The following is a 24,247-nucleotide window of genomic DNA, read 5'->3' as shown; positions in this document are numbered from 1 at the left end:
ACTGCATTGTGACTGCGTAGCACTCTGGAAATCTATTGTCCCCAACGTTACTTCAAAAACATCAACAATTGTTTCAAAATGAACTTACTGACATTCTGAACCTCATATTACTCAAGAAGTGCCCATATGCATAAAGTCCTCTCCCCCCCCCCCCTCTTTACCCTGATTCAATCTGAACCTGCTATAATTTACCACAATAAACCGCTATTAAAGCACCCCAGAACCCAGTCTCATAGAGCAGTGCTTAGCAACTAGAGAGAATGTAAACAGTCTAGGTCCTTGATCAGGGGTCATAAAAGTTTCTGCAGGTCTGTGTTCTGCAATATAAAAAGTAGATCTTAACGCCACCCTCTGTGCCTTACCTTAAATCAACAGTAGATTCACTCCTCATTTTCTTTAAAGAGGCACCGCGCTGCAAGTCTGCCTGTACCTTTACACCTCTTTCATGAACGCCTTGCCCCCTGAAAGCCAAACTGTCACCCAGCAGCCTGGCAAATATTGTGCCTAAAGGTAGTTACATGTTGCTGTTGTCCACCAGTCTAACTCCAGGCTGCTGTAATCATTCAAAATGTGCCCAGTACAGATGCACTGGGTCACTAAGAGAGGAAGCTGACTACCTCACAAGGGCCTGATAAAAGTTTGAATCCATGAAGGTGAGAGAGCTGTTTTAACAGACTAGGTGGGAAAAGAAGCATTTGTGAAAAGATGACATTGAGGTGTAATAATTCAAACAAAAGACTTGGAGAATTTCTGAAGGAGAGAGGGGAAAAAAAACTTGGAATGGGCAATTCCAAAGCAGAAAAACACTAAAACCAAAAACCTGGTGAAAGTCTGTTTCTAAGGAACCAGTAAGGGGACCTGCCTTAAATTCTGAGTGCCAAGAGAGGAGGCTGTGTCCCGGTCGGTAGAAAGTGATGACTTTGAATCTTAAGGAGCAGGGTTGCTAGAGCTTCTGTTAGCACTTGTGATACACAGGTCTATCAGTAGTGACTGGAGTAATCTGGACACTCTAAACCAGAATTTAAAAATGTTTCTGGCTTCGCATTGTTTGGGAGTCTTCTATTTAAGCCTAAAATGGGGACTTGTCTGATTATGACAAAGAGTTGAACTTGTTCACATTCTGAACGAATGCCAACGTGCCGTTATGACTGCTGTATACATGCTATGGTACAATACAGTGACTTGTTCGAAAATAATAATAAAACATAAGCACTAGACTTTCATCCAAAGGCAAAATAGGAGTGTTGTATTTCTTAATTCATTCAAATGCATCTGAAAAAGACTTTGGGCCAGATGTACAACTGTTTTTGTGGTTGCAAAAGGGTATTCAACTTCTTTGCAACCGCAAAAAATGGTGGTGGTATGTACCAATGCTATTTTGCGAGCCTGTGACTCGCAAAATAGAGTTTGCGACTCGCTGTTAGGAAGGGGCGTGCCAAAGGCGTCCCTTCCTAATAGCGAGTCCAAATGGTATGTACCATTGTTTTCGGTTGCAAAACACTCGCAGTTTACCACCTACTTCAAGTCGGTGGTAAACCATTCGCAAACGGGAATGGGTCCCCAGGAGACCCCTTCCCCTTTGTGAGTGGATGCGAAAATATTTTTTAGGAAATATTTTCCTGGGACCACTGCCTGCCCTTAAAAAATGAAACTGAAAAGTTAAATTTTTCTCTTTTAAATGCATCCTGTTCTCCTTTAAGGAAAACGGGATGCATAAAAAAAAAAAAAAAAAACCTGCTTTATTGAAAAAGCAGTCAGACATGGTGCTCTGCTGACCCCAGCAGGCCACCATCCCTGTGAGTGCTAGCCTTTTCCAATGGGGTCGCCAATTGTGCTTGCCTCATGAATATTGATGAGGCATGCACTTTGCGACCCCATTGAGAATCGCAAACAGTGTCTGAGACACTGTTGTAAATTGCATTTTGCGAGTTGCAAGGCAATTTGGGAGTCGCAAAATGCAAGCGTCGTACATCTGGCCTTGAGTTTCTGTGTCAAGACATGCAATGGTTATTTAATAGGCTGAGGCTGCAAGGTGTCTTGTTGCAAAAGACCAATCGTGAGTTAACAAAAAGCTTACAGGGACTTTCATCCCGCCCATTGGTTAGCTTTATTGTTACTCTAATTTCCTTGCTTCTTATTCATTGCCTTTCCTTGTCCATCTTGTTTGTTCCTCCCCTGGAGCATAGTCTCTTTACCACTCTCTTGACTGGCTGACTTGTGTCATTTCCCTCCTCGCTTTTTAGGTCTCGCCTGTCGATGCGCATGCGCATCGAGCTTGCGAGACTATGGGGGCTTAAACAGTCTTTAACCAACTTGCAAGGAATCGTGGCGATTCCTTGCAGTGCCCGTGAAATTCAAGCTCAATGCGCATGCGCTTAAAAGCGCGTGCACATGCCCCCAGCCGCCTGCCTGCCCCTGCTGCTTTCACACCCTCTCCCCGCTCCGCCCCCTCCCCTGCCCGCCGTGTCGCATTTCTCCTCCCCCCTCCCCTTCTCTGCCTTCCCTCCGTCTTGTCTCTTTTGGGCCCCCTCCTCCTCCTACTCTCCTCCCCCCTCCTCCTCCTACTCTCCTCCCCACTCTCTCTCTCACAGCCTCCCCCAGCTCCGCCCCCTCACTTCTTGGTTGCACGGCCGCTAGGCCGTGCCTCCCCTACTCTCCTCCCCCCTCCTCCTCCTCCTCCTACTCTCCTCCCCCCTCCTCCTCCTACTCTCCTCCCCACTCTCTCTCTCACAGCCTCCCCCAGCTCCGCCCCCTCACTTCTTGGTTGCACGGCCGCTAGGCCGTGCCTCCCCTACTCTCCTCCCCCCTCCTCCTCCTCCTCCTACTCTCCTCCCCCCTCCTAGTGCGTTAAAAAAAAAAAAGAACACTGCCATCACCTTAGCAACCGCACCGGGGCAATTTCTCATTGCATTCTCCTCGTGTCAGATCCTCGCAGCCATTGCACGCTGGATCTCTTACATAGTAAATTGTAATTGTATTTATGTAGTGCTTACTACCCCTAGTGAGGCGTCGAGGCACTTTACGCTGGCCAGCACGCAGCTCCAGAACCCAAGGTTAGTCCAGTGTTATGGGTTACTGTTAGTTATTGAACGTAGTCTTGTGCGCTCAAAGCAAAACATTCCATGTCGTCATTTCCGTTTCTGTGCAATGCTCTTTGTTTCACAGACGTCCTCACACGCAACTCGGCCAGCTCAGGTCACACTTCTGTCGCACAGTCCTTCCACGCCCCCTCATGCCACTGATCCGTCGTGCACACGGCGAGAACTGGCACGGATCCCAGGCACGCCCCGTGCCAGCCGTCGGTTACCAAGCGGCGCCCGGTGTTTAAATCAGGAAGATGAGATTATCTTAATTGCTGTTTACTGAGCTGCGCGGCAGGTGGTGGGGGGTTAATTACAGCCCTTGGAAGGGGAGAATGCGTGCTTTACTCCTGCCCAGGAGGCGTGGGCATGCTTACCTCATTTTACACTGAGTGTTCCATTATTTCACTTCTGCTGGCTGTGTTTTTTTTCTTGACGTGTTTTGGCCACCCCCTCTTACAAAAGCGCACCAAACGCACGCCTACACCACCCTCAAGCTACAGATTTTGAAGGGGCCACTAATTAAGCTGAACAGGTCACGCAGGCATCCTTACCGCCATCTCTGCTTTAATTGGATGTATTTTATTGTGAATAGCGCAGTAAGGCACAGAGTTGGTGTGATCTTGCGTCACACATATAACCCAGCAAAGGACCTTGGGAAACATAACTTAGAATGACATTGTTATGACATAACAACGAATGCAAAATGGGGGACCGAAAGGTGTTATCGATGCATAGGGTCAGAGGTCAAACCAGTTTTGGGCTACCTCTCAGCGAGTTATATTTGCGTTCAATAACACATCACACACAAACAAGCATACACTTCATTTAAAATAAAAAAATAAAAGCCCGCCGTGTCGCATTTCTCCTCCCCCCTCCCCTTCTCTGACTTCCCTCCGTCTTGTCTCTTTTGGGCCCCCTCCTCCTCCTACTCTCCTCCCCCCTCCTCCTCCTACTCTCCTCCCCACTCTCTCTCTCACAGCCTCCCCCAGCTCCGCCCCCTCACTTCTTGGTTGCACTCTCCTCCCCCCTCCTAGTGCGTTAAACAAAAGAACACTGCCATCACCTTAGCAACCGCACCGGGGCAATTTCTTACAATTCTAGGTTTCCTTAAAATTAAAAGTGAAATTCTACCGGTGCTATGCCCATAACCTCACAGCAGGGCAACCCGTGCCAATATCAGAAAGGCTGACTGAAGCACAAACAACAAATATATATAGAATGAGCGAGTCTGCATGATTCAGACTGTTCTACTGTGTCCTTTCCTCCGTTCTACTCTCAACATTTTAAAAGTTTCCGAATGAAGCTCTGGTTGGAAATTCTTAGTACGAACCCTTCAGGTGGGCTGAAAAATGTGTGTGAGGGTTGCTCTGAAAAAGGTGCGACCCACAAATTGTAACTAGTAATGACGTAAGTAATTATATGTTTGACTTACACGTGACCTAAAATACTGTGCATTATATGCTGTGCCACACGACCAGTTTTGGGCTACCTCTCAGCGAGTTATATTTTGGGTTCAATAACACAACACATCACACACAAACAAGCATACACTTCATTTAAAAAAATAAAATAAAAAAAGACAAACATTTTGGAATGTTAATGGCTTTTTTTATTTGTAATTCTTTACCATTGGCTACAGGAAACAAAAATGCTAAAGATTTACAACAAAAACCCATAAACAATTCTAAAAGCACTAACTCTAATGATGCGAGACCTATTGCATTTCCAATGCTTGTTTAGGTTAAGCATCCCCATCAGAGTATGCGTTTTCCGGGGGCTCTTCTTCCTGTTTTTCTCTTACCTTCCCCTGCTCTGTTTGCAGTTGCGTTTGTGGTGACTCGCTCCTTCTCCCGTGTTTTCCCTGTTGCTGACTTCCTCGTTTGCTTCTCCCCCGTGCCACCCTTTTATGCTGCGGTCTCGTGCCTCCTATTGCTTATTCACAACCTGCTTTTCCATTGCGCCCCCACCCCGCAGTTTTTCTAAAATGTGTGTGTGTGTGTATATATATATATATATATATATATATATATATATATATATATATATATATATGTGTGTATATATATATATATAGGTGTGTGTATATATATATATATAGGTGTGTGTATATATATATATAGAGGTGTGTGTATATATGTGTGTGTATATATACTTTTTTGTCTTATTCACTTGTTTAGAGAGCACTTTTCTGTTCGTTGGTTTTAATAAAAAAAAAAAAAAAAAATGAAAAATATGCACAAAATAATAACATGAGAAATAATTCGTTTAAGGGTTAGGTTCTGGGGATGCACTGTGTATATTTTATAGGCATTTAGATCAAACGCATACAATGATGGTTTAGATATCAAATGTGGTACTAGATTCGTAATTTGATATTGACAGAGGTAAAGTGTCAAAAAGTTGTAAGTAATTTTGCCAAATTAACTGTATACTATTAGGAGTTTGGCCATTCGATATACAGAAGCTAAAAGTTACTGCATTTAAGCACGAATGTCACTTTAAACCATTATTTAAAAATATAAAAAATTTTGTATTATGTATTTTACACTTGCTATCTAATTTAGAAACGCTGTCAGTTTGGTACATGTATTATACAAAAATGTAAAATGAGAAAATACTGACAGTATTTCTTCTATGCCTATTGTTGCACTGTCACTTTAAATGGAGGTGTATCTCACGACACTGTTGTCATGTGATCAAGGCAGGGATCTGCCGAAACGCGTCGTGACGATATGGCAAGCACAGGAATAAATATTTGAAAAACTTGCACTAAATTTGGGTCTTCCTCGTCTTTTCGTCTTGTTGAAGGCGAGCCTTGCAGTATATAGCGCTGGATAGCTTTCCCCAGCGACGAAGACCCCCTCCTCAACAAGTTGGCTCTGGAGACAGATGGAAGGTTGCAGGTACGGACGTTCTACAAACTGCTTTTGCGTAACTGAGGTGCCTTGCTTTGAAACGCGCCGGAAAACGGAAACCTTCGGAGCCCCCTGCTGTGGCGGAAATTTTGCTGAGACCAGGAAGAAGGAGTCGCCCATTTCCGGTAGTCAGGCGAAGCTCGGAGGAGCGGGAGCTCGGCAGCTGGAGTAAGCGGCAACGGACCCTGGGGGCGAGGCAAGTCCGAAACAAACAGCAGGTAAGGAGGTGTGCGCCCAAGTAGCTACGGGCAAAAGAAAAGAAGCCCGATATCTGTGTGCAAAGCAAACAGTGGCGAAAAGCGGCAAAGACCAATGCGTGCAATTTTGCCATGGCGGCAGCAGTAAAGAACCGCGAACATGCAGCGGCAGGAATGTTCTCTGACGAGGCAGTGCAGCCAAAGCAGACAGAGACAGTTACCGGCTTAAACATTGCTGCCGGGGGGACAGGAATAAAAGACAAATATAAAGCGCTAGAGAAACTAATGCGCAGAGAAACAGCCAAATGGTGGGAGGCCAAATCTTTACGTGGCTATCTGGATGTTAATCGCATACCTCGAGGGCTTAGGATAATGATAGCCCCTAACTACGATACACCAAACCCCCGCCTAATGGCTGAATGGGCAGAGTGCAATTTAGATCACTCCAGGAGGTTGGTGGAGATTCTAGTAAGGCACGCGGAAACTGACCGCGATGAAATTCTGCCGAATATTGATCTGCTGCGCAGAGAAATAGAGGCGCTTAGTGACTCACAAGAAATCAAAGACAAGTTTGAGCAAGAAATGGAACAACGCTTACAAAAAGAGGAAGAAAAAATAAAAGTGCGCAAAACGAACAAATTTAGACGAGACAAGGAGGACTACGAAAATGGAAGGATTTTCACGTTTTCTAGAAAATATGATGTGGTGAGGCAGAATGCAGGTAAAATGCCTAATCAACCTAGTGGCGGAGTCCAGCAAGCAGCGAGCTCTGCACCTGAAACCTCCTCAATCTCGGGGTCAAGTGTATATACAGAAAGTGGCTCAGATGAAGGAGAGGGAAACAGCAATGCCATTAAACCTACGATGGGGGAGGAATTGGAGTATATACGGCAGAGCAGGCGGGAGACTCTACGATCTGCAACCACAGTGCAGCCGGCAAAAAACGGCGCAGCAGGAGGGAGAGGAGGACCGCCCAGAAGAAACGCGACAGTGCGAGGAAGTTGGAATCGGGGCTCATTGAAAAAGAAAAACAAAAATCAATGAGAGGAGAAAGAGACAATATGGTGGAGGTGGGAACAAACGCCAATACCATCATCAATTTGTCCGAAGTAACCCTCACAGTGGCGGAGAAGCAATTGCTAATATTTTAGAAAAAGGGGACCCCTATATGTTATAGTTCTACTTGCTATACATAGGGAAGGAACAAGACATTTGGAAAAGGTCTATAGCCAAGTAGTACAGATTCTTTTTTAGATATCAATATTCGAATGTTTGGGTATATCAACATCTATCCTCCAATTGTAGTAAGACACTTCAAAAGGATAACTTATTTGATATTAAATTTTATTAATGATTTATGTTTTACATACGAAAAATGTTTATATATCTTTTTGTAGATTTTTTGTATATTTCTCTTTTTTTGTTACAATAACAGTGTTCGAGGCATGTGGGCTGCTAACATTCATATCTTAGCATTAGATCGCCGCCTAGTGTTGGGCTCGGATGATTGCACATTGTTGTCCTGGAAGAGTCTTCGAAGTATCCTGAGATAGGTGGCTCCTCCCCTGGACTACAGTGCGCATGGGCATCGGCTCCATCCCCAGATTGTTTTTCGCCATTGTGGCAGGAGATGGAGTGAAAGTGTAAAGGATGTCCATGCTAATGAATAAATACAATAGTATATCTGCAGCTGCGACAGGCACCGGGGAGGAGGGCGGGCGATATGAATGTTAGCAGCCCTACATGCCAAGAACAGATGCATACTGGTAAGTAGCATATTCAGTTCGAGGCATGTGGGCTGCTAAATTCATATCTTAGCATAGAATACATAGCAGTCCCTCCATCAGCGGCGGTTGCCCGTGCCAGCTGCAGAAACCTGAAAAAGTGTCTTGAGAACAGCCTGTCCTACAGCTGCTTGCTGCTTGGAATGCACATCAACACAGTAGTGTTTTGTGAAGGTATGTGGTGTGACCCACGTGGCTGCTCTGCAAATATCCTCTAAAGGAATGTTCCCTAGGAAAGCCATGGATGCCCCCAGTTTGCGTGTGGAGTGCGCTCTGGGGGGTATTGTTAAAGTGCGCTTGGCTTTCTGATAACATATCTGGATGCACTTAACAATCCACCTGGCTATCCCTGCTTTGGAAATTGGGTTGCCTTTGTGTTGTGGTGCGAAGGCAACAAAGAGTTGTTTTGTCTTTCTAAAGGGTTGTGTTCTGTCTATGTAGTACATCAACGCCCTCCGTACATCTAAGGTATGGAGCATTCTTTCCGCCACCGTTTGCGGGTTTTGAAAGAATGCTGGTAAGTCAATAGTTTGGTTAAGATGAAACTGTGACACCACCTTAGGAAGGAATTTAGGGTTAGTGCGTAGCACTACCCTATTTGGGTGAATTTGAATGAACGGCTCTTGTATGGTGAGCGCTTGCAGCTCACTGACACGCCTCAGAGACGTAATAGCTATCAGAAAGGCCACTTTCCACGTAAGGAATTGGAGCTCACACGAGTGCAGTGGCTCAAATGGTGGCCCCATCAGTCTGGTGAGAACGACGTTGAGGTTCCACACCGGAGCTGGTGGTGTTCTTGGGGGAATGACTCTCTTCAGACCTTCAAGGAAGGCTTTAATGGCGGGCACTCTGAAGACAGAGAGGTGCTGCCTGTTCTGAAGATAAGCCGCTATGGCTGAGAGATGTATCCTAATGGAAGTGTACGCCAGATTGCACTTGTAGAGATGTAACAGATAGCAGATGATGTTGGGAATAGATGCATCTAGTGGGTTGATGTCATTGGACGTACAGTAGATGACAAAACGCTTCCACTTAGCAGCATAGCATGCTCTAGTAGTTGGTTTCCTCGCCTCCTTGATGATACTCATGCATTCTGGAGGTAGGTTAAGGTATCCAAACTCTAGGACTTCAGGAGCCAGATCGCCAGGTTGAGCTGTCGTGCAATGTGCAATCATCCGAGCCCAACACTAGGCGGCGATCTAATGCTAAGATATGAATGTTAGCAGCCCTACATGCCAAGAACAGATGCATACTGGTAAGTAGCATATTCATTATGAAGAACAATACAGTGTATGAAGTGACTGATATTATACATAGGATTCGTGTATTTACATATTTATCTAAATTCAGAAAAGGTTTAAAAAACATGAACACAGAAGATAGAAGACATAATCAAAAAACTAAAAAAACTCAGCAATTGAGTTGAAGGCAATACGGTAGATAACAGAAGCAATTGCTGTCACTAGGTCTATCATATTGCCCAGAATCCAACTTCCAATATACACGGACCAGAGCTGACATTTACTAGTTTATTCGCAAACTAAAGCTCCAGAAATTCCATAAGCTGCAAACGAGGGGCAAATCAAAAAATACAGCCATGGTTGAGACAGGAAACAAGAATTCTAATTTGTCGTCCAGTGATTTTGAGACTTTGGCTGCGGCCCAAAGTATCATCAACTTACCAGATTCGGCGCTGCAAGGTGAAATGTCACAGGAAAGAGAGATCTTTGGAGAACCTTTCCCAATTTTGCAAAAAAGTACGCAGCCTTGGTAACACCAAACCGGAAACACCGTTCAAAATCAAGTCTAAATTTGTGCCAGTCATGATTAAAGATTCGATAGATGTCTTCAATGAAATTGTAGTGGCACAAGTGAAAAAATTAAATAGGAGAATCCAATCCACAAAAAGACAACGTTCAAATGAAGAAATTAAATATGGTCGATTAGTCGACAAACTGAAAAAAGAAGATAAGGTAGTAATAAGAAATTCGGACAAAGGAGGGAATATTGTGTTGTGACCCCTTTCTGAATACCTTATCGAAGCAAACAAACACCTAGGAGATAACCAATGCTATGTCACCAGTACACCACTGAATTACAAACGTATGCAAGATGACCTATGTACTTAATTACTGGCTTGGAAAAGTTTGGGGTTGTTAAACAATGACGAGTTTAAGTACTTGAAAAAGAATTCCCCAAGACACCTGTAATTTACTTTATACCAAAGATACATAAGGACCGTGCAAAGCCTCCTGGTCGTCCAATAATTGCAGCCTGTGATGGCCCACTTGAAAATCTATCCAGGTACATCGACTATTTTTTACAGGAGCATGTGGTGAACTTGGAATCTTTTATAAAAGACACAGGAGATTTTTTATTCAAGATTAACAAAATCGATTGGCAAGATGGATACTATATCATTACCTTAGATGTGTCATCACTATATACCTGTATTAGAAATCAAGACGGGCTAAGGGCAGTGAAACACTTTCTAAATAAAAGAAATATGGAGTTTGCAGAACATAACAGGATGCTTATAGACCTATTGACTTTCTGTTTGGAACATAATTACTTTTTGTTTAACAAGCAAATGTATCGCCAAGTCCAAGGGGTAGCTATGGGGGCCAGTTTTTCCCCCAGCTACGCTTGCCTATTTATGGGCTGGTGGGAAGAACTGGTCCTCAAAAGGCAATACTCCGATATATATACAGAAAAAGTTGTATCTTGGCTAAGATACATAGATCTGATAATTGTGTGGAAAGGTACAAGAGAAGAAGCCATGGATTTCATTAGAGAGATTAACATCAATGACATCAATTTACAATTGACGCACAACATAAGCAACTGTCAGGTATCCTTTTTGGATGTGTCAGTAAATATAGTTGACAACAAGATATGTACAACCCTGTTTAGAAAGGAGACAGCAGGGAACACGTTGCTACACGCAACTAGCGCACACCCCAGACACCTCATACACAGCATCATGTACGGGGAAATGCTTAGGCTACGCAGGATATGCAGCAAGGAGGAGGAACTCAAAAAGCATCAGCAGGATAGCAAGGCCAGGTTTTTAGAACGGGGCTATGGTGCAAAAGTGATTGATGCCGCAATTGCCAAATCCATTGTAAGGCCAAGGGAGGAACTGATTGAAAATACGGTCAATCTTAGGCAGTCAGCCATTGCTGATGCCCAAACAATTCAAACACCCCCCAGGCTGATTCTAACTTACAACAGACAGCATAAGGATTTACGTAAAATCATTCAGCGTAATTGGCATGTGGTGAGGGATGACCCTGTGATAGGTGGTTATCTTCCAGAGTTCCCGGCAATTACATATCGTAAGGCCACCTCCATGGCTGACGTACTGGTAAAAAGCAGTCCTGAGTATAAGGATTCCACAGGTCTATCTTTGGCACGAAAGGGATTTTATAAATGCCCTCAGTGCAAAGCCTGCACATATGGAGTAAATAGGACCTCTTATCTCACTGCCTTTAACACGATACCACAAAGTATTAAACATCACCTTACTTGCAAAAGTGAGTATGTGGTATACGTGTTAGAATATAGCTGTAATTTGAAATACGTCGGAAGTTCTAAGTTACCGGGCCATAGACGTATATTACAGCACATAATGGCAATCAATAATAACGATCAGAGCTATCCGGTGGCCCGTCACTTTCACGATGTGCATGGGGGAAAACCTAAAGATCTAAGATATTTCCTGATAGATACGGTACCGATGCAAAGAAGAGGAGGGGACAGAGAGGGGATGTTACGCAGATTGGAGACTCACTATATTCTCCTATTAGACACAAAACAACCAAATGGTCTAAATATGAGTGAGGACCTGTACACCTATCTGGATTAATAGATCAAACATATACTGACACAAATGATTTGGGTACCAAGGCGTTCCACTTCCATCACATAGAAAAATATGCCTTCAGGACCATAACATCATCAAACTTTGTATATAAGAAATGAAATAGGCAACTATGGTTAACATTTTTTACATTGTACATAGAAAGAGATATATATATTTTTGATACTATAGCTTAATATTATATTGAGATTTTTTAACAAAGATTTGTATTATATTTATGGATGAATTAATTGATGGAGTACTGATTGGCAACATTGATTAACTGTGGGAATCTTTCATGATTATGAATATGAAAATTTGTCGTTCAAATTAAGGAAATCCTGTTTTCATAGTTGACAAATTTAATTCAAGCTATAGTGGTCTATGCAGTGAATTACATGTATATATAATTCTTTTATCAATAATCTTTGGCTGCACGTAAGTTCCTTAATGACTTTTTTGTCTTATTCACTTGTTTAGAGAGCACTTTTCTGTTCGTTGGTTTTAATTTTAAAAAGAACAAAAAATAAAAAATATGCACAAAATAATAACATGAGAAATAATTCGTTTAAGGGTTAGGTTCTGGGGATGCACTGTGTATATTTTATAGGCATTTAGATCAAACGCATACAATGATGGTTTAGATATCAAATGTGGTACTAGATTCATAATTTGATATTGACAGAGGTGAAGTGTCAAAAAGTTGTAAGTAATTTTGCCAAATTAACTGTATACTATTAGGAGTTTGGCCATTCGATATACAGAAGCTAAAAGTTACTGCATTTAAGCATGGATGTCACTTTAAACCATTTTAAAAATATAACAAATTTTGTATTATGTATTTTACACTTGCTATCTAATTTAGAAACGCTGTCAGTGTGGTACATGTATTATACAAAAATGTAAAATGAGAAAATAATGACAGTATTTCTTCTATGCCTATTGTTGCACTGTCACTTTAAATGGAGGTGTATCTCACGACACTGTTGTCATGTGATCAAGGCAGGGATCTGCCGAAACGCGTCGTGACGATATGGCAAGCACAGGAATAAATATTTGAAAAACTTGCACTAAATTTGGGTCTTCCTCGTCTTTTCGTCTTGTTGAAGGCGAGCCTTGCAGTGTGTGTGTGTGTGTGTGTGTGTGTGTGTGTGTGTGTGTGTGTATATGTATGTGTATATATATATATATATATATATATATATATATATATATATATATATATATATATATATATGTGTATATATATATATCTGTATTATATATATATATATATAGACAGACAACAAATTGATGCCGGCCGGCCACAAAAGCACTTCAACGCACTTATTTATTTTATGACCAATGTCAATGGCGGTTTACACTGGTCAATAAAGAATGAAAACTGCACCTGCATCACTCTATAGACGCACACAAACAGTAATTGATGTGTGTGCTACAGAATGATGCAACCATCTATAGTGGGCGCATCATTGCACTTTTTATGCTGATACTTAATGGTATCCGCAAAAAGCATTGCTTTTAACTGATGCTGTTCATGGTCACCAAAAATCATTGGCAAAACTAGTAGGCCCCAAAAACGAGACCTATTGGCTTTGATAATGTTTATTTTTATATAAGACAATTGTATGTCATTTGGGGACTTTCAAACATAGGCATATAATTAAGGAATCCCACAGATTTCTCTGTACAAATGTTGGTTTAACCATAAGATCAGATGGGATTGTAACCAAGGTTTTAGACTGTTCTAGTCTGTAGCACCCTCTTCTTTATAAAGTAACTTGGAGCCTCGTGCAGTTGGAGGAGGTTTCGATCTATAGTCCCTCAATCTGTAAATTATGCAGGATTTCAGGTAGCTTGAAAATAGTATATTTAATATATATATTGTGAGTGGGGGTGCTTTGGTAGTGTTAATGTTTTGTATTCTCAGATAATCCTGTGTGGAAAGACACCGCTCCTTGGCTGCCAGTGTTTGATTGATTTCCTCCATGCCTGCACCCCCAGTTCTTGTGATGTTTGATAGTCTAACTGCTTAATGATGATAGTCTTGGAAGCCCGGAGACACCTCAAAGTGCATGAATAAACAAACCTGTTTTTTGACATGTACAATTAGTCCTTGCCAAGTGGCCAGTCTGTAAATTTTGTTTACTTTGTGCTATACTCTTAGGTACTGATTGGACACGTACTCAAGAAGATGAACAAGCAAACGTTCCCAGAGCACTGCAGCCTGTGCAAAGAGATCCTGCCTTTCACTGATCGCAAGCAGGCCGTCTGTTCAAATGGACATATCTGGCGAAGGTAGGCATCTTCATGGAAGGATTTTCCCTCCAAGACTGTATGCATGTTGTGGAACAAGAGGGCTAAAGGTTGGTGATCTCCAGTGGTGTGCTTGGGAGTGCTAACCACAAGGCCAGTAATAGTGTGGGAGAAGAGGTGAATCCTTATTCATTGGTAGGAAAAACAGTTGTGGTGACACAGATTTTTTGATGTCCTTGCTTCTCTGTTAGTAGAAAGAGGCTTCATTAAAGTGCTGGTCACTTTACCCACCACTTTGGTGTGCTCTTCAATGGTCTCGCAGTTGTTTTATTTAGTCACTGTATACATCTCCGGATTAGCTGCATGGTTGAATTGATGCTTTACGAAAATCTTACATGTCATGATTGAAAATAACCCTCCCCATAGGCAATAATATCTTTCAGCGTTTGAATCAAACTCCCATAGCATCATTTGTTTACTGATTTCTTCTTTCAGATGTTCCTTAACCTACCAGGCCTGCCAGAGCTTGATCTACAGAAAGTGTTTGATCCAGGACTGCATCGCAAGGTATTCCGTTCCAGAAGGTAAGCCAGGAAGAACCAGAAATGTGTGCAAAGATTCCAGTTTATATTGTGCGTAAGCTTTGCTGCTTGTAGTAGGTTGCTCCTCTTGTGCAAGCCACCGCATACTGTGTTAACACTTGGCAAGGTTAGTTGAGAGCAAGTAAACACCACTTCAGCATTTTCAATGTAGTCTTCTCTGTATGGATAGGTTTCCCCCAAGCTTGCTGATAAAGTGTTTGAGTTTATGCACTACCAATGCAAACGGTGTGCACAGTTTGATCCTTCAGGTGCATTCCTTTAATATCCCTTGCTCTTTGCCAAGGCTTGGAGGTCATCAGTACTTTATTAGACCTACTCGAGGGGTGGCCATACTAATTCACAGATCAACTAATTTGCATCACTTATGCACACTCCCAGACCCTAAGGGGGAGATATATTTTGGCACTGGGGTTGTTTGGCTCTGTCCATATTACCCTGCTGAATTCATTTGACCCAAACGCTGCTGGAATTTTTTACAATATTAATCTCCAACAGCCATATGTTGGATATGCACACACTGTGCTCTGGGGAGGGAACCATAGTCCCACCCTCATCTACCGACCCCCGGGACCACGCACACAATTCAGCGAAGACATCGCCGACTTCATCTGCCCGCATGCCCTCCCCTCCGCTGACTACATCCTCCTGGGGGACATCAACTTCCACCTGGAGAACAACAACGACCGCAACACCACCGCCCTGCTTGACAACCTCGCCAACCTCGGACTTAAGCAGCTGGTGACCACCCCCACCCACCTCGCCGGACACACACTCGACGCCGTCTTCTCATCCAGCAAGGACATCGTCTTCAGCCACGCCACCGGACTCCACTGGACGGACCACAGCTGCGTCCACTTCAGCTTCAGAAGGACCACAACCCACCACCACCAGCAACAGGTCGCTCGAAGAAACTGGAACAAGATCACGGCAGACCAGCTCGCCGCTTCCCTGACCCAGCACCCTCCCGCCAGCTCAGCGAACCCCAGCCAGGCCGCCGATAACCTCACGAAGTGGATCAGCAACTGCGCAGACGACCTCGCCCCACTGAGGACCCCACCTAGCAGACCCGGCAGCAAGAAGGCCCCATGGTTCACTGACGAACTCAAGAGCTCCAAAAAGAACTGCCGAGCCCTCGAGAAAGCCTGGAGAAGGGAGCCAACACCGGACAACATGACCACCCTCAAGCTCGCTACCCGGAAGCACCATCAACTGATCCACGCCACCAAGAAAACAGCATTCAAGGACCGACTAGACAACAACGCACACAACTGCAAGGAACTCTTCAACATCGTGAAAGAGCTCTCCAACCCCAACGCCGGAAACAACGACATCACCCCTTCGCAAGACCTCTGCAACTCCCTCGCCTCCTACTTCCACAACAAGATCGCTGACATACACAACAGCTTCAGCCCACGAACAACTCTCCCCACGACCGCACCAACGCCCCCCACCACCACCCTCAGCGCCTGGACCCAGATCAACACAGAAGACACCATCGGCACGATGAACTCTATCCACTCCGGATCTCCGACCGACCCCTGCCCCCACCACGTCTTCAACAAGGCCGACGCCATCATCGCACCCCACCTGCGGGACATCAACACCTCCTTCGACACAGCCACCTTCCCTGAGAGCTGGAAGCACGCCGAACTCAGCGCCCTACTAAAGAAACCAACAGCGGACCCCACCGAACTCAAGAATTACCGCCCCATCTCGCTCCTCCCGTTCCCAGCCAAAGTCATCGAGAAGACCGTCAACAAGCAGCTGGCCGCCTTCCTCGAGACGAATGGATCCCTCGACCCCTCACAGTCAGGCTTCCGAGCCAACCACAGCACCGAGACCGCCCTCATCGCTGCCACCGATGACATCCGAGCCCTGCTGGACAACGGTGAAACAGCGGCCCTCATTCTCCTAGACCTCTCCGCGGCGTTCGACACCGTTTGCCACCGCACCCTAGTGCAGCGCCTCAGCGACATCGGAATCCAGGAGAAGGCACTGGAGTGGATCATCTCCTTCCTCGCTGGAAGGACACAGAGTCCGCCTACCACCGTTCAGATCGGCAGCCACGGAAGTCATCTGCGGCGTTCCTCAGGGCTCCTCGCTCAGCCCCACCCTCTTCAACGTCTACATGAGCCCCCTGGCGGCCATCGCACGCCAGCACAACCTCAACATCATCTCCTACGCCGACGACACCCAGCTGATCCTCTCCCTGACCAACGACCCCGCCGACGCCAGAACCAACCTCCACGAAGGGATGAAAGATGTAGCCGAGTGGATGACGACCAGCCGCCTGAAACTGAACTCAGACAAGACGGAAGTCCTCATCCTGGGCTCCTCGCCCTCCGCCTGGGACGACTCCTGGTGGCCCCTCGCCCTGGGCACCGCACCCAAACCGACAGACCACGCACGCAACCTGGGCTTCATCCTGGACTCCTCCCTCTCCATGACCAGACAAGTCAACGCCGTCTCCGCGTCGTGTTTCAACATCCTGCTCATGCTACGAAAGATTTTCCGGTGGATCCCCACCGAGACCAGGAAGACGGTCACCCAGGCCCTCGTCACCAGCCGACTGGACTACGGCAACGCCCTCTACGCCGGAACCACCGCCAAGCTCCAGAAAAGACTCCAGCGGATCCAGAACGCCTCAGCCAGACTCATCCTCGACATCCCCCGACGCAGCCACATCTCCGGACACCTGAGACCTGCACTGGCTTCCCGTCAACAAAAGAATCACCTTCTGTCTCCTCACCCACGCACACAAAGCCCTACACGACCAAGGCCCGAGCTACCTCAACAACCGCCTCAACTTCTACGCTCCCAAACGCCACCTCCGATCGACCAACCACGCCCTCGCCGCCGTCCCCCGCATCCGAAGAGCGACAACAGGAGGAAGGTCCTTCTCCTACCTGGCTGCCAAGACCTGGAACACCCTCCCTACCGCCCTCCGCCTGACCCAAGATCACCTCTCCTTCAGGAAGAAGCTCAAGACCTGGCTGTTCGAGCAGTAGCGCCCCCCCCCCCCCCAAGCGCCTTGAGACCCTCTGGGTGAGTAGTGCGCTCTAGAAATTGATTGATTGATTGAGTCCAGTCCTAGACCCGACACTTGATCGCACCATGGGTTCCACCCGCACACATATCCAGGCAGTGATGATGATGGGCAACATCCTACGAGATAACGACATGCTAGACATTTGGAGGGCGCTGCACCCCCACGACTGGGCCACACATTCCATTCATCGGTACAAGATTCCTCCTCCAGGTTGGATCCTTGGTTTGATATGAAAGATATTCTGGGGTGGACACATTCCAGTACGCTCATGCCCTGTAGTCTGTCTTCCCCTTGCGCCCCCATACTACTTGATTAAGGCGCATTTGCCCCGAGAATTTGCTAGATGTGGCTTATTGCAACGATATACGCCAAGCCACTAGGAATTACTTTACCTAAAATATGAGCTCTGTGGATTCTGCTTTTACCTTATTGGAGGCATGTAAGGTGGTAATTAGGGAGGGGGGGGTGAATTGCCAAAAACCAGGGTATTCTAAAATCACAAATGAATGAAGCTGGAGGGAGAAATACAATCACTAGAGAAGTATGACCGGTGAGGGAGTGGATCATAAAGAAGTGGCTGAAAGAGAAATCAATTTTTGTAGCAAATACAAATCAGTTTGTATCTATGGTGAGGGAGAACGCCCGGGGTATATACCCTTTCACCGCTGCTCCAGGTTAATTGGGCGGCGAGCCATGTTACAGGGATCACATATGAAGATTGGTGGGATCACAAATGAAGATTGGTGGGTATGTCATGGATCACGAGATATACTGGATTGTTTCACCGCCTTCTATAAACACTTGCATATCTCCAGAACAGCAGATTCCATCCACAACATGCATAGTTATCTAGATGATGCTCGCCAGGCATCATTGACCCCTAACCACTGGGAGAAGTTATGCCAGCAGATTACGGGGGAAGAACTTAAGGGAGTTGTTGCCCAATTGAAGAATGGTAGCGCTCCTGGGAGTAACTGGCTCCCAGCTGGATTCTACAAAGCTTATGCCAATGCCCTGACCCCAATCCTACTCTTGGTCTAAGAGGAGGCATTCCGGACGGGTCATCTCCCTAACTCGATGGCTGAGGCAAATCGTTATCACGCTCTTTAAAGTTGGACAAAGCCCCAGATAAATGTAGCTTTTACCACTCCATATCCTTAATTAATTTAAACGGTAAAATACTTGTCAAACTTATGGCCAATAGACTTTTGCTACTAATGCCTGCCCTGGTCCGGCTGGACTAGTCTGGGTTTATACCTGGCCGTTGAACAGCTGACGATTTGCATTCAATATTTATAGTTACACATCAAATAGACTCCAAGCTTGAACTGGTGGCTACTTTTTTAGATGCTGAAAAGGCATTCGATTCAGTTGAATGCGGTTCTTGTTTATGGTCCTGGAGAGAATGTGTGTGGGAAGGGCATTTTTACAATGAATTAAATTCCTATAGGATTCTCCAAAGGCATGGATATGGGTGAATGACTTACTGGCTGAGCCATTTAATATTGGCAGAGGGACGAGTCCCAGCTTCTCTTTGCTATTGTCATAGTCGATGACCTGCCTCCCTATAAGACCGTCACCACCATAGAGGTATCCGCTTCAGATAACTGCATGCTCTATTGTTCATATATGCGGATGATCTCCTACTAATAGTTTTTTTTGTCTAAACCCTGCCTGTAATTTGAACCCAATCATGTGAGATAGAATTGCATATGAATGGTGGTCGGGCTCCAAATAAATTGAGCACATCATTATTAGTCACCTTCGTTGATACCATTTAACGAACGGCGCTCGAATTCCCGTTGTGCTGGACAACCGAGCCTGTCCGATACTTGAGTGTAATGAACCATAGGGATATGGACACTGTTGTGCGGGCAAACTATGGGACCTGTATTGCCGGGCTTACTTACTCGATCAAGAAACTGATTAAATTGTCTTCATCGGTCACTGACCAGATCGCCCTAATGAAAATGTTAGTGCTTCCAAAACTACTGTATCTGTTTCAGAACATTCCCATGGGAGAGGTGTGGCGCCGCGGCCAGGGCGACTGACGCTGGAATCTGGGGATCACGGTTCGATCCCCAGGGCCGGCGGCAGATTAGCTCAGCACCATGTGACTCTGGGCAATAGCTTGCTTAATCTTCCCGACGGCCCCCAGCCCCTGGAGACCCTCACGGGTGATTGTTCGCGCAAATGTGGATTATTATTATTCCCCTCTGCAGAGTGTTTCTTCACACCTGTGCTCCCTCATGATCACTCTGGCATGGCCTGGGAAACACCTGAGGATAAGCTGGTCTAAGTTAAAGAAGTCCTATCATTTGGGAAGGGGCGGTTTGGGGCAATGCATTTTGAGCTTTACTACTTAGTGACTCAGGCACAGTTTGCTCATCATTGGGTCTATAATGTCCGATGGGCACTGCACGTGGACTTGGAATGTGATTTGATTGAACTAGCCCCCGTTCAGTCTAAACTTTACTGCGGATCACCTTACCCAGACAAGGAGATATATATATATATATATTCAGTACTCCGCAGTTTTGCCCCGCTCCGGGATGACCAGCCAGGGCACACCAAAAAACTCACGGACACGGACCACAGAAATCTTTTCTTCAGTTTATTTTCAGTGCGGGCATGTCAAAGACGTTTCGGCTCCACGAGCCTTGTTCATATATATATAGTGGTGTGCTCAGCCTTGGCGCTGACTCGGCTGGCGGAGCTCAGTGGAGACCGTCTTTGGTTTGCGGCCCCTGACAAACAATAGTCCTTTTGTTGTGCACAAACCAAAGAAATCTCCCAGAATGGGAAATATAGACTTAATCATTATAAATACTTGCACAGTATCTATTCTACCCATGTTGGCATGATGAGCCATGCCAACATGGCCGCGGATGTGTTGCGTGAGGGCTGTCGCCAATTTCCAAATTAGATTTGGCGTGAAGGTTACCCCCGCCGTGAGCCCAAAGAAGGTATTGGACGCTTGGAAATTCCAGGATTGTCCACTCAAACCGCGAGTTAGTTCCAGTAAAACACACACCCCGAGGTCAGGATACGCCTCAGCGTGTGTATACCGCCCGGGGCCACTTTCTTTCCATTGGTCCTGATGAAAGCTCTGCTGAACAAGCCACTATGAGCAGAAACATGTCGACCTATTTTTTACACTAAGGACACTATTTGTTCAATTTTATGACCTTTCCGTGTCCGCCCCACTTGTTATTAACGAACGCATTCTGGTCCTTTAATTTAAAAAAAATTGGGATACAGGCTGCTTTCTTTTAAATCCTCACTTATCACCACCCCAAACACAAAAACCAGCTCCGCTGTAACAGGCATTGTAGCACACCGGGTAGACATTCGGTCTTCCCGGTGTGAACCCCATGATGAAGCATGTCACCGACCGGTGAGGGTTCTTTATACTAAACAATAATTTTTCCTCACTAACCCTTTTCTTACCCCAGTTTTTCCTTTGCGGGTGTAACCACTAATCTCATCTTGGTCCACATCCGTGGTCACTCTTTTGTCGTTTAATTGTATTTGTCAGGGGCTGAAGAGTGATTCGTTGCCCTGTCTCTCTCTTTGTTTGTGTTCTCACCCCTGCAGTTGGCACTACCGGCCTCTTTCATAGATTTTAATGAAGGCAATATGTTGAACTAGTAAATTAAACCTAGGAGTGTTTACACCTTGGTAATTGATCCCATGACTCGTTCAGCTCGCTGAGCATTGCATTATATTGTCCTGCGATTACTTGGCATGGCTTTGTTGCCGGTATTACGGCCTGCGTTCTGCAGTGTCTTTAGAAATGTTTATCGTGCTTTTTCGCAAGCCAGTGCGTGTTGAAATATTCTTTGTGTAGCAGTTGTGCGGGTGAGTTCCCCCATATCAATGTATATCCAATGACTCCTTCAAGTAATCAATTTGTGTCTGTGTAGTAACCACATCATTGAAGCTCTAACTTGGTCTGAATGGCATTTTTCGGCTGGTTCTGCTGAAAAGCTATGCAGATTGCGCTCTCATGACATGAATGTGGGTTGATGTGACCGCCTACTCTCCTGTTAATAATCTCCAGCCAAGAAGTAGAGCACATGCATTCCTGTGCAAGCGTTTAACCCGTTGCATGCAGTGCGAATTTTCGCGCTGTGCGGCCGTTTTGAAGAGTGGGCGGGATCATGACGGCCCCCAGCCGTGATCAGCACACGCCCACCGTGATGCATGACGGCCGGGGACGTCATCAGCATGCAAGGGGTTAATCTGCATGATAGCGATTGCACATTATATCCTGTGCGGTGTGATATATTTGAGCTCAAATGCTATAGCTAATTTCAAAGCAAACTGCTTATAGCAGTCACTTAATTAAGCTAAAATATACAATAAATAACTATGTGCCTTATTGGCCCTTTCGTGTGGGAAAGGGCAAATGAGTTACACCTCTGTTGCGGTCCGGTGCAGTTTTTCTATTGGTTTTCTCCATTACTGGCCTCCTAATACGAGCCGGTGATGATCTGAGCCTGCAGTGCAGCAGCTGCCGCCGCCTGTTACCCACTTTGCCCTTCACAACCCCCCAAGCGCCCATACACAGCAGCATGCAGATTTGAGTTATCGGCCTATGCTGCCTTCCCACAGTACACAAGTCCACCCATATGGAAAAGTGCCCGACAGGCCCACCCGAGCTTCTGATGCTTCCCTTTCCACATCTGCAGAAAGGCCCCAGGAATGCCCTCGGAATGGCTCTAGTCCACCAACTCTACCAAGCAAATATCGTCTTTATGTTCCGGGAACCACAGCTGGAATGGTGTTTAGTCAAATTAACACAGATAAAAGTACTTAAGCAATGCTACGTGTCTAATATGTAAAGGCCTAAGTGCAAGAAATGGGAAATAATCTAAATGTCCCCATCCATATAACAATGAGTGGGAGGGAAGGGGGGACGGTCGGGGTGAGCACTGCTTCTCGAGTAAATATTGGCCAGTAAATTACCAAAAAGAGACACTGCCCATTATCTCTAGAGCAGTGCTGTCTTGTCAGTGTTTCTTGACATTATATTGTGTTGCAGCATGGTTTCTCTTGGGTGGTGCTAATTCTAACTTGTTTTTTCCTTCTAGATCCCGAGTGGCTGCAGAGGCTGCTGCAGGATCCCTGCAACTTCTGTGATTCCCCCGTCTTCTGAAGAGTAGTACGGCGGAGCGCTCGCGCCACAAACACGTGGGAGCTGATGAGTGGACACCCCCCTTCACCTGCAGTCAGAGTGCACAATGAAGCCAGCTGCCTTTGCGCATTGTACGGTGGCCACCAACATTCTCCAGGCAGTGCTGCGGGCATGTATCCTGCAGTGTGGATTGTTGTAGGAACTTCTCTCCCTGTACAGTGTCTGCTCTGCTCACTCATGGTCATGTGACTTGCAGCTGCCACAAACTGTTCGAGACACTTAACAAATGAAGGTCTTTATGGGGCACAGATTGTGCCCGTTTCATATAGGGTACCCAATGAGATGATTAGGGAAACTGTTTTTGTTCCCTTACATCCTAAGGTACATGAAATGCATGTGCACCGTGTGCACGTGTATAGCCTTTTGTGTTTCAGAGCAGGAATCTAGTGGCAAAGGGAGATTAAACCCCCCCGCCCCAGGTCTGTGGGAATCCCAGAGAGGCAGCGGCTTAGTTACACACATCACCCTGCATCGATCAAGGGATCAGCAATTAATGCCCACCTCCGCTCAACTGGTTTGTCTTTCATCATCAGCTTGGTTCGTTGGGGTCCAGTCGCTAAAACTCCAGGTCATCTTCACGTCATGAGTGCGTCCTGGTTTGTAGGACGATTAAAGAGCAGACGTCGTCGGAGGCTGCTCCCTGCAGTACATGGTCTCGTTACAGCAGGAATGATAGCACCGAGGTTGGGATGGAGCTCGAGAGGAGGTGACCTCTAGTGCCCACCATACGAACATCGAGATGTCTTCATTTTTTTATTAATGTACTACTGCCATGAGTTTGTAAATAAATAACTCCTCTTGTTTAACTTTGATTATGTTCTGTTTTCAGTAAGAAAATTGGTTGATGTGATTAAATTGCAATATTTGCCAGGGATATAAGGCACCTAAAAAAAGACACTAAGAACATTGCACAATGCAGGAAACATGATGGGGACAGATCCAGTTCCCACTGCTCTCTATAAATAGAGAATCTCTTATGTTCGAGGCATATGGGCTGCAGATGGTACATTTATGAATAGATCGCCATCTGTTGTTGGGCTCGGATGATTGCACTTGTTTTTCTCTTGGAGAAGTCTTTTGTAGTCACGAGACTGGTGACTCCTCCCTTGGGTGATAGTGCGCATGGGCATCGGCTCCATCCTTAGATTGTTTTTTTCCGCCATCGGGTTCGGATGAGGATCGAAGCGCTCCGGATCGACTTCGAGAAAGAAGCTATATTTCGGCGCGTATTCCCTTTCCAATTCGACGGTATTGTTTATCGAACGTGAGTTCATTCGCATTTCGACGCGCTTCGACGTC

General features: G+C 45.5%; 1 protein-coding gene across 1 annotated transcript in view; it reads left to right on the top strand.

Annotated features, from left to right (window-relative positions):
• Positions 1–23,760, top strand: part of LOC144756388 (general transcription factor 3C polypeptide 4-like) — a 48,645-nt gene extending 24,885 nt beyond the window's left edge. The window contains exons 3-5 of the mRNA XM_078646173.1: positions 14,009–14,139; positions 14,593–14,681; positions 22,845–23,760. Coding sequence (XP_078502299.1) covers positions 14,009–14,139; positions 14,593–14,681; positions 22,845–22,909 — 285 coding nt within the window. The 3' untranslated portion in view covers positions 22,910–23,760. The remainder of the gene's footprint in view (positions 1–14,008; positions 14,140–14,592; positions 14,682–22,844) is intronic.
• Positions 23,761–24,247: the final 487 nt, after the last annotated feature.

This window comes from Lissotriton helveticus, chromosome 5_1, assembly GCF_964261635.1.
Source record: "Lissotriton helveticus chromosome 5_1, aLisHel1.1, whole genome shotgun sequence".
NCBI classification, from domain to species: Eukaryota; Metazoa; Chordata; class Amphibia; order Caudata; family Salamandridae; genus Lissotriton; species Lissotriton helveticus.
The sequence above is the reverse complement of the archived record's forward strand: the minus strand, read 5'-3'. Positions and strand labels throughout refer to the sequence as shown.